Genomic DNA, 16,560 nt, shown 5'->3' with positions numbered 1-16,560 from the left:
GTCCCGCAGTGCCCCTGTGATCATCCATTGACTGTGCACCATGTTTTATTGTCCTGTTCCCGTTTCATTCACTCTTGTGTTGTCCTGTGTCTGCCGTCTACCTTACAGGAATTTTAGCTGATGACACTTGAGCAGCTGCTCGTGTCCTTCGTTTTATTACACTGACAGACTTGTCCAAAAAGATCTAACTCTTTTATATTGTTTTTCTGCGTTTTTGTAAGTACTTTCTGATGTTGCCCCCTTGTGTTTTTCTACGCTATTAGTGCACTAACGTTTGTGACTCGGCACTAATGACATTAGTAGTTGACGCCCTAAACACACACAAAAAAAAATGACCACACAGGGTCTGCTGATCCCTGCAGCGTTAACTCCCCATGAATGCCAAGAGGTAGATGCCCATCCTCCTGGGGCATCGGGACTCCCGGCAGTGGCCAGCCTGCCATGTGGCCTTTGCTGCGGCTGGACAGTGCCTGTGGGGAGGGCCCCTGGTCATAGTGGATGGCATCAGGGCAGACGACATACGATGAAGCATAGACCATCATCTCTTGCTGGTGGTGAAACACCAGCAGTCTCTAAGTGATCACGAGCTCATTTCAACACACAGAAGTATGACCCTAAATCGTGCCCCTCCCTTGCCACACCATGGGAGGAATGTCAGCTGAGGATGGCAGCAGATCTTATTTGCCCCAGTACCTTGTGTGTTAGAGAGCTGATGGAGAATCTTTCATGACAATGAAGCCTCAGTTTTTTGTTGAGCATTTAGAGAACATGTTTGGGGAGGTGGAGGGCTTGTCCAAAATGATATCTGGGTCAGTCTTGATCAAAACAGCATCCTCTGCCCAGTCACGTGAGTTACTCACTTGTGACATGCTGGGGAATGTTTCTGTAACCAACACGTCCCATAAGAGCTTAAATATAGTCCAGGATATCATATTTCAGAGTGACCTTCTTTTGCAGTCCGACGATGAGCTGCACGCCAATTTAGAGCGGCGAGGTGTACATTTCATCCAGTGTGTCCACCGGGGTCTGAGGGAAAATCAGGATGCCGCCGGTGCCTTCATCTTGGCCTTTGAGGGTGATAAATTGCCTAAGAAGGTCAAGGTGATGGACTACCACTGTGATGTAAAGCCCTATATCCCTCCCCCAATGCGGTGCCTTAAGTGCTGGAAGTTCGGCAATATGCCTTCTCGCTGTACTTCCAGCATCGCATGCCGAGATTGTGGATGCCCATCACATCCCAATACTCCATGTACCCCGCCTCCAATCTGTGTCAACTGCAGAGAGCACCATTCGCCTTGCTTGCCAGACTGCAAGATTCTCCAGAAAGAAAGGAAAATCATGGAGTAAAAGACTCTGGACCAATTGACCTACACTGAGGCTAAGAGTAAATTTGAATGCCTGCGTCCTGTGTGTATTAAATCGTCTTATGCACTACAACAGTTCTGGTGACATCAGCTCTGCTAACCCAAGTCACCTCTCAGAGCAAGAAGACCACACCTGCCCCACGATGGTGGGAGGGCATTTCCCTCCCTGTTACTCCTGCACCACCTGCTTTGGGAGCAACACCCCCCAACCATTGGGGATGCCCGTCCCCACTTCTAAGCCGGAGATGTGTAAGTCTTCTTCGGCTTCCTCTCGGTAGGAAGGGATGCCTTGTCTCTCTCCCTTCCCAGATTTCTGCTAGTGGGAAAGTTGACACCTACCAGTGGCTCAAGAGCCCAAAAGCAGCTGGTCATAGGGTTTCACATTCATCCTCAATCCTGTAGACTGAGGCAGTGAAGTCCTCCCAGCCAGGGAAATCCAAGGGGCAGTGAGAGAAATCCAAAACGAAAACCCCTAAGACCAAGGGAATTGCAGTGGCTCCCACACCATTGTTACCTATAGGCTCTTGTGTCTGAGGATGGGCTGGAGATTTTGGAATCTGCTGAGGACCCAGATCTTGCCACAACCTCAGACACAATGGATATATACTGCTCAGGCAATAAGTCAGTGGCAGCAGGTGACTCTGAGGCGTAAACTGCCTCATTGAATGTTCCATGCCATCAGTGGTATTGAACAGCTTTTTCCACCGCCTGGCTCAGCTACGGCAATTGTTAAGCTTTACACCTGCTTTCTGCATTGCCCTCCAGGAAACCTGGATCCCGGCAAAGCAGACTCCAGCCCTCTGTGGCTATAAGGGATATTACAGGAACCGTAGTGAATATAATCGAATGTCAGGTGGAGTTTGCGTTTATGTCCTGAACTCAGATTGTAGTGAACATGTGCCCCTTTAAACCCCTCTTGAAGCTGTTGCTGTCAGAATAAGGACGACACAGAAAATAACTGTCTGCAATGTATATCTTCCTCCAGATGGTGCAGTACCCCTGAATGTATTAGCTGCAGTGATTGATCAACTCCCTAAACCTTTCCTACTTTTGGGAGATTTTAATGCCCATAACCCCTTGTGGGGTGGCACCGTGCTTACTGGCCGAGACAGAGATGTCGAAACTTCACTGTCTCAGTTCGACCTCTGCCTCTTAAATACTGGGGCTGCCACACATTTCAGTGTGGCTCATGGTAGTTACTCGGCCATTGGTTTATCAATTTGCAGCCCAGGACTTCTTCCATCTATGCACTGGAGAGCATATGATGACCAGTGTTGTACTGACCACTTCCCCATCTTCCTGTCACTGGCCCAGCGTTAGACCCACGGACACCTGCACAGATAGGCTTTAAACAAGGCGGACTGGCAAACTTTCACCTCTGCTGTAACCGTTGAATCACCCCCACACAGTAACATCGATGTGATGGTTGAGCAGGTGACTAAAACAATTGTTTCTGCTGCAGAAAACACAATCCCTTGCTCTTTAGGGTGCCTGAGGCGTAAGGCCTTGGTGATCATCAGAAGTCAGTGAAGCAATTAAGGGGCGTTGGTGAGCTCTACAGCGGCATAAGTGGCATCCTTCCCTGGAGCACCTCATAGCCTTTAAACAGCACCATGCCTATGTTCACTACCTTATCAAATGACAGAAGCAGGAGTTGGGAGAGATACGTCTCGACCATAGAGTGCCATATGTCACCTTCCCAAGTCTGGGCAAGGATCAAATGTCTTTTCAGGTACCAGGCCCCAACAGGTGTCCCTGGTGTTACCACAAATGGCGTATTATTTAACAACGCAAACGCGATTGCCGAGCACTTTGCTCGAGCCTCTGCATCGGAGAACTACCCCCCAGCCTTTCACACGCTCAAACAGCAGCTGGAAGGGAACATCCTCTCATTCACTACACGCCACAGTGAATCTTATAATGCCCCATTTACAGATTGGGAGCTCCTCAGTGCCCTTGCACATTGCCCTGACAAAGCTTGTGGGCCCGATTGGATCCACAGCCAGATGATTAAATACCTCTCATCTGAATACAAGCGACAACTCCTCGTCATGAACAACTGGATCTGGTGTGATGGCGTCTTTCTATCGCAATGGCGGGAGAGCACCATCATTCAGGTGCTCAAACATGGTAAAAAAACCCTTGATGTGGATAGCTATCAACCCATCAGCCTCACCAATGTTATTTGTAAGCTACTGGAATGTATGGTATGTTGGTGGTTGGGTTGGGTCCTGGAGTCACGTGGCTTGTTGGCTCCATGTCAGGGTGGCTTCCGCCAGGGTCGCTCTACCTCTGATAATCTTGTGTCCATTGATTCTGCCATCTGAACAGCCTTTTCCAGACAGCAACACCTGGTTGCTGTCTTTTTTTGACTTATTTAAAACATACAACACGGCCTGGCGACATCATATCTTTGCCATATCTCTGGGGCCCTCTCCCAATTTTTATCCAAAACTTCCCTTTGCTGCGTACTTTTCATGTCCAAGTTGGTTCCTCCCATAGTTCCATCCATATCCAGGAGAATGGAGTCCCGCAGGGCTCTTTATTAAGTCTCTCTCTATTTTTAGTGACCATTAACGGCCTAGCAGCAGCTGTCGAGCCCTCCGTGTCACCTTCTCTGTTTGCAGAAGACTTCTGCATTTTGTACTGCTGCTCCAGTACTGGTATTGCTGAGCAGATCCTACAAGGAGCCATCCACAAGGTGCAGTCATGGGCTCTAGCCCACAGCTTCCAGTTTTCAGCCGCAAAGTCGTGTTATGCACTTCTGTCGGTGTTGACCTGTTCATCCGGAACCAGCACTTTACCTTCATGACGATCCACTCACTGTAGTGGAGACATATCAATTCCTAGGACTGGTTTTCGATGCTCAATTGACTTGGCTCCCTCATCTTCATCAGCTTAAGCAGAAGTTCTGGCAGCACCTCAATGCCTTCTGTTGCCTGAGCAACACCAATTGGGGTGCTGATCGCTCTACACTGCTGCAAGTCTACAGAGCCCTTGTCCAATCCCGACTTGAGTATGGGAGTGTGGTTTATGGTTCAGCAGTGCCTTCAGCATTGCATTTACTTGACCCTGTGCACCACTGCGGGGTTCGACTAGCGACAGGAGCTTTTAGGAAGAGTCCGGTGACCAGTGTACTGGTGGAGGCTGGTGTCCCTCCATTGCAGATTAGACATGCAGTTACGCAGCACACGTTCGTAGTTCCCCCGAGCATCCGAATTACCATCTCTTTTTCCCACCTGTGGCAGTCCATCTGCTGCATTGGCGGCCCAGGTCTGGGCTAATGATTATGGTTCACGTGCGGTCCCTTCTCTTCGAACTGGAGTCCTTCCCTTTACCACCTCAACTTGCGGTCCGTTCACGTACGCCTCCATGTTGTATGCCTTGGCCACAGCTTCGCCTGGACCTTTCATGTGGCCCTAAGGACTCCATTAACCCTGCGGCTCTCCGCTGTCACTTCCTCTCGATTCTTGACATGTTCCAGGGCTGGCTTTTCCTTTTTATTTTCATGGTCGGCCAGCCACTTTAATCTGTTTTCTTGTTTTACTCTCTTCTAACTGTTTCTTGCATCTCTGTTGTTCTCTTGTCATCTTTCATTCCTTTTAGTGTTATTTGCCTCTCCTTCGTTCTTGTGGTCTTTCCTTTCTTTCCGTTTTGTGTTATATGCCTCGTCTGTTTTATTCTCACACTTGTGACATTGTTTTATTAGGAACAAGGGACCGATGGCCTCATAGTTTGGTCCCTTCCCCCTCTTTTAAACCAACCAACCAACAAACAGGTGAAAGGAAAATCAACTGCAACTGCTTTGAAAGAACTACACCACAATTTACCTGAAGCAGTTTAGGGAAAGTGTATAAAACTTAAGATGTGCGGCTAGGTTTTCTGAACCCTGCTCCTCCCAAATGTAAGTCCAGTGTCTTAAACACTGTACCACCGTGCTCAGTCACAACAGAGAATAATGTTCAAGGAATTTGGAAGTCTTACACTTACCTAACAATAGAGTTTCATGTGAAATGTATTCTTACTCATAAGTAAATTGTGAACTGACTCACACTGTCCAGTCACATTAATGTGACCACCAGCATAAAGCTTGATTAACCACCTTTTACAGTCAAGGCATGCAGAAAGAGAGTCAGTGAGGTTCTGGAAGGTACCAACAGGGATAGGGAGCCATGCCAACTCCAGTGCCATGGGCAGCTGTGCTAGGTTTCCCGTTTGCAGTTTGAATCATATTTACAAAACACAATACTGATTGTAGGATTGATGTCAGCTTGCACTAACCACAAAATAAATTTGATATTAGATGCAAAAAAGTGGAAATAGGAGTACCACATGGCAGTATTCCAGGTCAAATATTGTTTCTTACCTATATAAACGACATCCACACGTCTTATGGTGCAGCAAATACCACGGTATTCGCAGATGATACTAGTGTGATAATAAGTGCACCAAAGCAGCTGCTTCAAAAAACTGCTGATGAAGTCCTTAAGAATGTCCGCTCTTGGTTCAATGCAAACAGGTTAACACTAATTGCAAATAAAACAAATGATATGCATTTCGGGAAAATAAGCCAAAACGTAAATCTTAATCTGGTGTGTGTTACTACCTTTTGTATGACCTTATATATTTTTGTCTGTAATTTTTTTATTTACATATTTTATATTCCACATCCTTGAAATGGTTTCCCATAAATTTACATATACATTTGGACAACATCCATACAATATGGATGGATAAATAAAAGAATTGGGGATCCATCGTGCAAACAGCCTGGTGGAGGTGGTCCCACAATTTCTTGGTTCAGTTTAGATGAGGAGAATTGGAGGCCAGGGAACTATGGCGAACTAATCCTGGTGCTTTTCAAACCATCATCTGCACTGAAAGCTGTGAGACAAGTTGCATTGTCTAGCTGGTAGATGCCATCATGCCAAGGAAAAAGAAACATGCATATAGTGGTGGGCATGGTCCTCTAGGATAGATGCATACTTATGTTGATCCATTATGCCTTCCACAATTATAGGATCACCCAGGGAACGCCACAGCAACATTCCTCAGACCATAATGCTCCATCCTGGTTGCAGGCTGTTTGCTTTCAGACGTTTGACACTATACACACCAACAGCCATTTGTCCAATTGAGCATAAAATGTGATTCATCTCAACAGGCCACCTCTTGCTACTCATTGGATGTCTATTAATGGTACTGGTGTGCAAATTCCAACCTTCATTGCGGATGAACAGAAATCGTATTCGAAATGCTTCCATCCTTCACCTGAAAGCCAATGACCATGTCCTTTTGGATGTCTGATAAATTGTTGTGTTTCTGTATTATGACAACAAGTACACTCTCTTCCCCATCTCTCAACATACACTATACACCCTATACTGCTTGTGCTGCCACCTGCCCTCTGTGAGTGGTTACTGCACATTGACATCAATCATAGGTAGTGATCACATTAATGTGACAGGACCATGCATATACAGTGCAAGTATTATTATTATTATTATTATTTCTTTACTTTCTCAGACGTTAAGTCTGGTTAAAAATGGAAAGTGACGCGGACCTTGATCAAGCGTCACTTCCTTTTAACTGTATGGTATATGTTATATTGCATTTAGGAACTTTCGGGTAATTGAACATGTATCAATAATTACAGATTTCTGTAGTTGTATATATAAGTTTGGATGTAGCTGTATTGCATTGATGTACTGGTGGATATTGTGTGGTATGACTCCTGTAGTTGATAGTATAATTGGTATAATGTCAACTTTATCCTGATGCCACATGTCCTTGACTTCCTCAGCCAGTTGGATGTATTTTTCAATTTTTTCTCCCGTTTTCTTCTGTATATTTGTTGTATTGGGTATGGATATTTCGATTAGTTGTGTTAATTTCTTCTTTTTATTGGTGAGTATGATGTCAGGTTTGTTATGTGGTGTTGTTTTATCTGTTATAATGGTTCTGTTCCAGTATAATTTGTATTCATCATTCTCCAGTACATTTTGTGGTGCATACTTGTATGTGGGAACGTGTTGTTTTATAAGTTTATGTTGTAAGGCAAGCTGTTGATGTATTATTTTTGCTACATTGTCATGTCTTCTGGGGTATTCTGTATTTGCTAGTATTGTACATCTGCTTGTGATGTGATCTACTGTTTCTATTTGTTGTTTGCAAAGTCTGCATTTATCTGTTGTGGTATTGGCATCTTTAATAATATGCTTACTGTAATATCTGGTGTTTATTGTTTGATCCTGTATTGCAATCATGAATCCTTCCGTCTCACTGTATATATTGCCTTTTCTTAGCCATGTGTTGGATGCGTCTTGATCGATGTGTGGCTGTGTTAGATGATACGGGTGCTTGCCATGTAGTGCCTTCCCCTTCCAATTTACTTTCTTCGTATTTGTTGATGTTATGTGATCTAAAGGGTTGTAGAAGTGGTTATGAAATTGCAGTGGTGTAGCCGATGTATTTATGAGTGATTGCTTTGTGTATTTTGCTAGTTTCTGCTCATTCTAGAAAGAATTTTCTTAAATTGTCTACCTGTCCATAATGTAGGTTTTTTATGTCGATGAATCCCCTTCCTCCTTTCTTTCTGCTTAATGTGAATCTTTCTGTTGCTGAATGTATGTGATGTATTCTATATTTGTGGCATTGTGAACATGTAAGTGTATTTAGTGCTTCTAGGTCTGTGTTACTCCATTTCACTACTCCAAATAAGTAGGTCAATATTGGTATAGCGTAAGTATTTATAGCTTTTGTCTTGTTTCTTGCTGTCAATTCTGTTTTCAGTATTTTTGTTAGTCTTTGTCTATATTTTTCTTTTAGTTCTTCTTTAATATTTGTATTATCTATTCCTATCTTTTGTCTGTATCCTAGGTATTTATAGGCATCTGTTTTTTCCATCGCTTCTATGCAGTCGCTGTGGTTATCCAATATGTGATCGTCTTGTTTAGTGTGTTTTCCCTTGACTATGCTATTTTTCTTACATTTGTCTGTTCCAAAAGCCATATTTATATCATTGCTGAATACTTCTGTTATCTTTAGTAATTGGTTGAGTTGTTGATTTGTTGCTGCCAGTAGTTTTAGATCATCCATGTATAGCAAATGTGTGATTTTGTGTGGGTATGTTCCAGTAATATTATATCCATAATTTGTATTATTTAGCATGTTGGATAGTGGGTTCAGAGCAAGACAGAACCAGAAAGGACTTAATGAGTCTCCTTGGTATATTCCACGCTTAATCTGTATTGTCTGTGATGTGATATTATCTGAATTTGTTTGGATATTAAGTGTGGTTTTCCAGTTTTTCATTGCTATGTTTAGAAACTGTATCAATTTAGGATCTACTTTGTATATTTCCAATATCTGTAGTAACCATGAGTGGGGTACACTATCAAAAGCTTTTTGGTAATCAATGTATGCGTAGTGTAGTGACCTTTGTTTAGTTTTAGCTTGATATGTCACCTCTGCATCTATTATCAGTTGCTCTTTACATCCTCATGCTCCTTTGCAGCAGCCTTTTTGTTCTTCATTTATAATTTTGTTCTGTGTTGTATGTGTCATTAATTTCTGTGTAATGACTGAAGTTAATATTTTGTAGATTGGTGGTAGGCATGTTATGGTGCGATATTTTGCTGGGTTTGCTGTGTCTGCTTGATCTTTAGGTTTCAGATAAGTTATTCCATGTGTAAGTGTATCAGGGAATATGTATGGGTCTTCAATGTAACTGTTAAATAATTTAGTTAGATGTGAATGTGTTGAGGTGAACTTCTTTAGCCAGAAATTTGCTATTTTATCATTTCCAGGGGCTTTCCAATTGTGCGTAGAATTAATTGCTCGGGTGACTTCATGTTGCAAAATTATCACTTCAGGCATTTGTGGTATCATCTTGTATGAGTCTGTTTCTGCTTGTATCCACCGTGCATGCCTGTTATGTTGTACCGGGTTTGACCATATGTTGCTCCAGAAGTGTTCCATGTCTGTTATGTTTGGTGGATTGTCTATTTTTATGTGTGTGTTATCTATTGTTTGGTAAAATTTCTTTTGGTTTGTGTTGAATGTTTGGTTTTGTTTCCTTCTATTTTCACTTTTTTTGTATCTTCTAAGTCGTTTGGCAAATGCTTGTAATTTCTGCTTCTTTTCATCTAATTGCTCTATTGCTTCTTGTTGTGAGATTTTACCTAACCTTTTTCGTTTTTTGTCTGATATTTCATTTCTTATAAATTGTGTTAGCTGTCCGATGTCTTTTCTCAGTTTTTCTATTCTGATCTGTAGCCTGTGTTGCCATGCTGGTTTTGTGGGTTTCTTCTGTGTGTTGGTTGGTTCTGATCACTGCCTAGTGTGTATATTTAGTGTAGTGAGTGCTCCTACATAAACCAGTAGTTGTAACTCTTCCATAGTTGTGTATTCATTTATTTTGTTGTGTATGATCGTGTTGATAGTTTTTATTGTTGTTTCGACTTGTGGGCTATTTGGTGGTCTATGCAAGAATGGTGTAATGTCTGTATTTGTGTCTTTGTATTCTATATATGTCAACTGAAATTTTTCTTCTATATCTAACATGTGTGTCACTTCATGTTCTATTTGTGCTTATGCTGGTGGCTGTCTTAAGATTTCGTTTTCCTCTGATTGTTTAATTGATGCGTGTTGTTCTTTGTTTGTTTGCTCTGGGATGTTTGAGTCCATTACTGTATTTTCTTCTTCTTCTAATTGCACATTATTTTGTTCCAGTATTTGTTGTACTTGTCGTTTGATGTTTTCTAATTCTGACTTGGGTATCCTGTTATTTTTTATTATTACACGGATCTGATCAGCTAGTCGCTGTTCTGTTAAAAATTTTAATTCCGGGTATCTGGTAATAAATGTTGTGTATACTTGTGATCTGTATCCAGTTGTGTTGGTTCCTAAGTTTGTTGCTTGGTAATAACAGAACATGAGGTGTCGATTAACTTCATCTGACCATCTCATCCTCTGTCTTTGTTTTCCTTCTAGGGTGGTTGCAGGAAGCATATCCTGCAAAACACCTCTATTTGAATTTAAATCATTTTCCAGTTGGCTAGCAGTGTCATTACCATTGTGGGCGGGCATAGGGTTCAAGCGTCGTCCCCAACCATGACGGCGCTTGTCCGAGGCTTCTTTAGTTCTGTCCTGAACCAAGTAATCACACTAAAAGGGGGGTTAGCCCTATTAGTGGTTTGTTCTTTTCGTCGCCTTTTATGACTGACAGAACATACCAGATTATTATTATTATTATTATTATTATTATTTCATTTCATTCCATTTATTATCATCATCCTTTTCCTCATTTACATGATATAGGAATTGTCATAATACTGTGCAGAATATGCACAGCAGAATATTACAAATTTCTATCAAACATATAAAATTAACATTATATAATATGTTGAAACTTAAAGCATTGAATTAATGTGTTGTTATTTTACATGCTCTTTTAACATGTTCCGTTTGGACCGAGTTTTTGCATCCGTCTGAAGTTCAGAAGTTCTGCATTCTAATGCAATAAACATTTAGAAAATGGCAAACAAAAAATGAATGAGTTTCAGGATGATCAACAATAAATTGAAATAATAATTGTATTCTAAAACTGCAAATGTGTCATTGTACACATGGTAAAATATGTCTCTCAAATAAATACTGCACATAAATATCATCCTTCCATAACTATCAATACTCTTGTGTTTATGTATAAGAGCAATATAGCTTAACTGCAGAAGCGCAAGTTATTTATTTATCTACAAAGTATAATATGCGTTTATAGGTATTATTTAAGCTTAATAGTTAATTAATTTTTCAGGTGCCATGCAGAATTTCAACTGAACAGCCCACCACTGTTGCCATTCTGGTTTACCCCAGGCCAATTTAGAGGACAAATCATCATAAGCAGAGATAGAAGCAAGGTCTTTTATTTTCATTTGGAAGTACCACCTACAAAAAAACTTAATGTAGGCAAGTTATTTATCAACTATTGTGTACAATTATTGTTCTCTATTTTTTTAATTGGAAGTAAAAAATGAACATTAGCAATAAGAAACATACATAGTTATCAGCCTGGGAAAGAAAGAACTGGGGAGGATGTAGGCTGATGCAGAAATTGGGAAACACAGTTGAATGTTTCAAGGAATTTAATTTACCCATTGACAGTAAACCAGTACATGTCGTACATCAACAAAACTGCAACTGTTACCCATTGTTTTAAATATACACGGAGATTACTAAGCTCTTTGTCAGAATAAATGGCAAAGAAGAAAACCTAATTGTAAAAGAAAAATCTCAGGTTTATTTCCAAATGTAATCTTAAATGTCACTCAAATTTTAGCCAATAACCTCCCTTGGCTGGGAAGTCTAGTGCATAGCATAAGCAAATCCAAAGAAAATGTTCTTGGGCAAACAGCGAAACTGTTACAGCAAATGTACACAATATTTCAACAATAGCTCAAGTTTTAATCAAGTGTACTGATTAACTGATGCAAGGTACAGATGATAATTCAGCTGACTGTTCAAAATCTTGTGCATTATTGCCATGACAATCTGGCTGTTTACTTGTTGCACTAATATGAACTCCTGGACCTTCTCTAATATTATTAACAGTTTCCAGTTCTGACATTGAGAGCCCAGCCCCTCAGCACATATGCAGTCTAAGTTAATGCCAGTCCCTTCCTAGTTCTATTTTCCTTTCTCGTCCACAGCCTTTTTTTCCTTGTACCTCTTTTTTACCCCTCTTCCTCATTTACACTCTGTGATTTTCTTTATCCTTATATTTCATACATTAATTCATCATGTTCTATAAACCCCATAAGAACCTCATTCATGGATGTGGAACCAGTGAATTCTCAGCTACTGCCTGCTAGCAGATCATTATTAGCACTACTCTGAAAATTGTGTGTGCAGTAACTTCATTGTTGTAATTCTCATTTTTTTCCCCCAAAGTACATTGCATACGAAAATGTGTTGGATAAACAGCCAGATGATTGTGGCAGACATGTACAAAATTCTCAGAACAGATGGAGTTGCTGTCAGCAGCATTCCTTATAACTCAGTCTGTTGTCAGTATGTCTGTCACAACAATCTGGCCATTTGCGTGAGTACTTTCATGCAGCTCCACCAGTACTTTGCAGTTCATTCCTACTTCTTGTGCTCCTCCTGGTCCAGAGTTCAGAGAAATATTTTTTTTGCTTCTTCCAGCACCATATTTCCTTTTTTTCCCTGTTATGTCTTCCTCTTTCCTTTGATAAGTTCTTTTTAACCAGAAGATGGGAATTTCATTGTACTTTCCTGTGTTGATGATTGTTAGCTTTAGTTCTGTCTCAGTGGCTGATCATTTTTTTTAATTATTATTATATTCATGCTCATAAATATGACCAAATGACATGTAGGCCTACAATAAGCCTTCTTGATAAATGACCTTTTTTTTAATTTTCAGACATGGAATGGATGAATGAACAGAATTCAAGCTTAGAAGTTGATATTGGGTACCTTCCAGAAATGAAGCTGGAACTCAAAGGTATAATTCTTCAGGCAGATCAGTGTGATTAAATGAGTAATGAAATTGTTAGTGCCATAGTGTTGTTGTAAAAAAAATTCTGTGCTTCAAAAGCTTCATTTTAAAGAGGTTACTATACAGTTTGACACTTGGTTCCTCCTTTAATGAATATGTGAGTGGTAAGTCCACATGTTCCAAAACACTTACTCATCATGAACTAATCACAGCAATATAGAGTGGTCTGTAATGAGGAGGGCTGAAGATTTTCATTTACAGCTAAATTATCCATTATCAATGAATATCCAATTTGCTTTTGAGAAACAGTGCTCATAAGAGGCATAAATTACAGACCATTAAATTGATTGTAGTACATAAAGCCTGCATAGAAAGATAAGAATAAACATAGTAGACGGATCCAGCACACACCAGGTTTCAAGTACCTAACTCTAGCATCAAGAGAGGGGACGGAGAAAAGAAAATTATAGATTGTCTCGATTATTGAAGTCTTTATCTGGCCATATTAACTTTTCTTTTCTAGGAGTATCTTTCTATATCAGTTGGAGGTGGGACTATCACACAAATCTAACTATGGGAAATACAGATGCCAAACTATAAGAGAAACTTGGATGAGAATTCCATCTTGTACAAGACACCTTAGGAGTTTTGTTTGATGCAGACATGTTTCAGCACTTTGCCCTATCTTCAGTGGGTTACTTTATTTCCTTTCTGTGAAATTATTACATATTAACGTTAGGAGAAAACATTTGGTACAAAATATTTACATTTGTGAATGAAGTGATCATTGCTAAATATTATACATGGTTTGTTAACAGTTGAGATATATATTACTGGGCTGATGAACTGTCTGTTGTTTATTCAGTATGTCTAAAGTTCTGGTTTTGTAGCTTATTTGGAAAAAGGTGGATGTGTGCGTTAGTTTACATACCTTACATGAAGCTATTGAATGTTTATTGGTGGCTGTGAGTCTGCTACACAAAACTTACCTGCAAACAGCAAAACACAATTTTTATTTTTGTTTATTATTCATTTCTGAATGAAAATGAGTATGTATCATGAATGAGATTTTCACTCTGCAGCGGAGTGTGCGCTGATCTGAAACTTCCTGGCAGATTAAAACTGTGTGCTGGACTGAGACTCGAACTCAGGACCTTTGCCTTTTGCGGGCAAGTGCTCTGCCAACTGAGCTACCCAAGCACGACTCGCACCCCGCCCTCACAGCTTTACTTCCGCCAGTACCTCGTCTCCAACCTTCCAAACTTTCTTTCAGGAGCACTAGTTCTGCAAGGTTCGCAGGAGAGCTTCTGTAAAGTTTGGAAGGTTGGAGATGAGGTACTGGCAGAAGTAAAGCTGTGAGGACGGGGTGCGAGTCGTGCTTGGATAGCTCAGTTGGCAGAGCACTTGCCCGCGAAAGGCAAAGGTCCTGAGTTAGAGTCTCGGTCCGGCACACAGTTTTAATCTGCCAGGAAGTTTCAGTATTTATCATGTTATTCTGTGTGTTACTTACAGCTTTCATGTTGTGGTATTTATCTCCTTTGTTTGTGATGCAGTAACACACTTATTTCTACCACTTTTGACATTTCACAAGCATTTCCTGTGACTTTTCAAACTTGCAAGTGTTTTCGCAGCCATTCGTGTTGTTGTGGCTGTGAAGTATTCATTTGTTTCATGGCATGTTTGGCTGGGCGGGGTGTGCAGATTTGAAGTGTTGTTGGCAAATACAGTATTTGGTTTGTGTGTTTTCTAGAGTTTGCAGTGCAGAGTGTAAAAGATTAGTGTATATGGCTTATTTCGATTCTATTATATCCTATGGAATAACATTCTGGGGTGCAACTAAATGTCACTTGAGAGAGGTTTTTAAATTACTGTGAAGTGCCATTAGAATTATTACACACAGCTCTCCACAAACACAATGCAAGCCCTTGTTCATGCAGCTAGACATACTTACAGTACCACCTTGTACATATTAAAAAGCGTACTGTATACAAGAACACACTTGGGTAGTTTACGTGTAAATTCAGATCTTCATGACTACAATGCTTGTGTCTGTAAGAATTTGCATGTTGAAAGAACAAGAAAAACAAAACCTCAAAAACATGTGAGTCACTATGGAATAAAGCTTTATAATGCTCTGCCACTCTGCATCAGGTGAACAGAAGATGAACGGAAATTTAAGTCAGATTTAAAAAAGTATCTGATAAATAAATGTTTTCATAGCATAGAGGAATATTTTGAATCCTTTAATCACTGACTCATAGTTGTATTGTCAATATCATGTTGTTCTCATTGTCAGTTCTGTGTCTCATTTATACTCTTTTAACTCTAAATTATGTGTAATGTGTGTTTTCCAAAATGTACTAAATATATATATAAGTTCATCACATACGGTACATGTTAACAGAGCATGTAAAAGAACACCCTATTAATTCAATGTTTTAATTTTCAACATATTATATAATGTTAATTTTATATGTTTGATAGAAATTTGTAATATTGCACAGTTATGTGTATTCATTTAGTACTTTCTTCCCTTGGGCTGTTGACGTTTGGATTTGATACTTCTCTTCTGTTATTAATTTTTGGTATAGAATGTTAGTAGTTTTAAGAATCTTTAAGTCACTGTCAGTGTTCGTTGGGTGGTGATTCTGTGTTGGCAGATTGATTATGAGCTACTGTTTTTCAGGGCTCTGAGATGTTCTCCATTCCTGCATCTGAAGTTCTGCCATGTTTGATCCACATATACAGATGGACAGCAGTTGCAAGTTAGGCTGTGTCGTGTTTCTTTGTGTGTATGTTTCATGATTAAGTATTGCCTGTTTTTGTGTTTTGTGGTTTATTTTATCTACTCTCTTTGCGTCATATCCATTCTTTTGGCAATTTGATTTATTGTGTTCAGTTCTTACATATAATCATGTTTATTCTTCAGTCTGTGTGGTAAATATCTGAAGCTGGCTTCATTGTGAGTCATGAGGCGATTGGATTGGTTATGAATAATGGTGCTGCTGATTGTCAGTTTCCTGTAAATTGTGAACTCATATCTGTTGTTTCTCTTGCAGATGGTGAGATCTAGGAAATTAAGTGTTTCATCTGTTTGTGTTTCAATGTTGAACTGTATTTGTGAGTGGATGGTGTTTATGTCCTCCTGAAATTCTTTTATGTGACGCTGTGATTCATCTGGTGTGGTTTTGGTATTAGTATATTGTCACATTTGCTTTTCTTTCTGATTGAGGAGAATGTCAGCCAGGAGGCCACTGATGGGGATCCCATAGGCAGTCCATCTTGTTGAGAGTAAAATTTGTTGTTGAATGTGAAGTAGTTTCGCTGTGTCATACCCCGAGTATGGCAGATATTTCTTGTAAGTTTGTTGTGGAAATGTTCCCTTGCAGTTGGAGGTTTCTTTCTACGATGTTGATGGTTTCTTCTGTTGGAAAGTGTGCATGCATGCAAATTGTGTCAAATGAAATTAATGCTGCTGTGTTTGGCATGATTTATGTTATGAGTCTCCATATGACCCGTGTTTACATTTAGTGATTTTTCTATTTCCTCTTAGTTTACTGCTCTCATGTCAAGTGAAAACAAGATGGATTTCTGTGGCTAGGAGCTATCAAGTGAATTAAAATACATTGCTGAAATATGTTACTAGTTTCAGATTTTATTTTATTTCCACCTTTCTGA

The 16,560-nt window shown here is 40.1% G+C and overlaps 1 protein-coding gene across 1 annotated transcript in view; it reads left to right on the top strand.

Annotated features, from left to right (window-relative positions):
- The window catches only part of LOC126194772 (selenoprotein N-like), a 145,112-nt gene that overhangs the window by 106,856 nt on the left and 21,696 nt on the right, over positions 1-16,560 (top strand). Inside the window, exons 5-6 of the mRNA XM_049933061.1 lie at positions 11,182-11,333; positions 12,808-12,888. Coding sequence (XP_049789018.1) covers positions 11,182-11,333; positions 12,808-12,888 — 233 coding nt within the window. The remainder of the gene's footprint in view (positions 1-11,181; positions 11,334-12,807; positions 12,889-16,560) is intronic.

This window comes from Schistocerca nitens, chromosome 7 (genome assembly GCF_023898315.1).
Source record: "Schistocerca nitens isolate TAMUIC-IGC-003100 chromosome 7, iqSchNite1.1, whole genome shotgun sequence".
NCBI classification, from domain to species: Eukaryota; Metazoa; Arthropoda; class Insecta; order Orthoptera; family Acrididae; genus Schistocerca; species Schistocerca nitens.
This window is presented reverse-complemented; position numbering and strand designations above follow the sequence as displayed.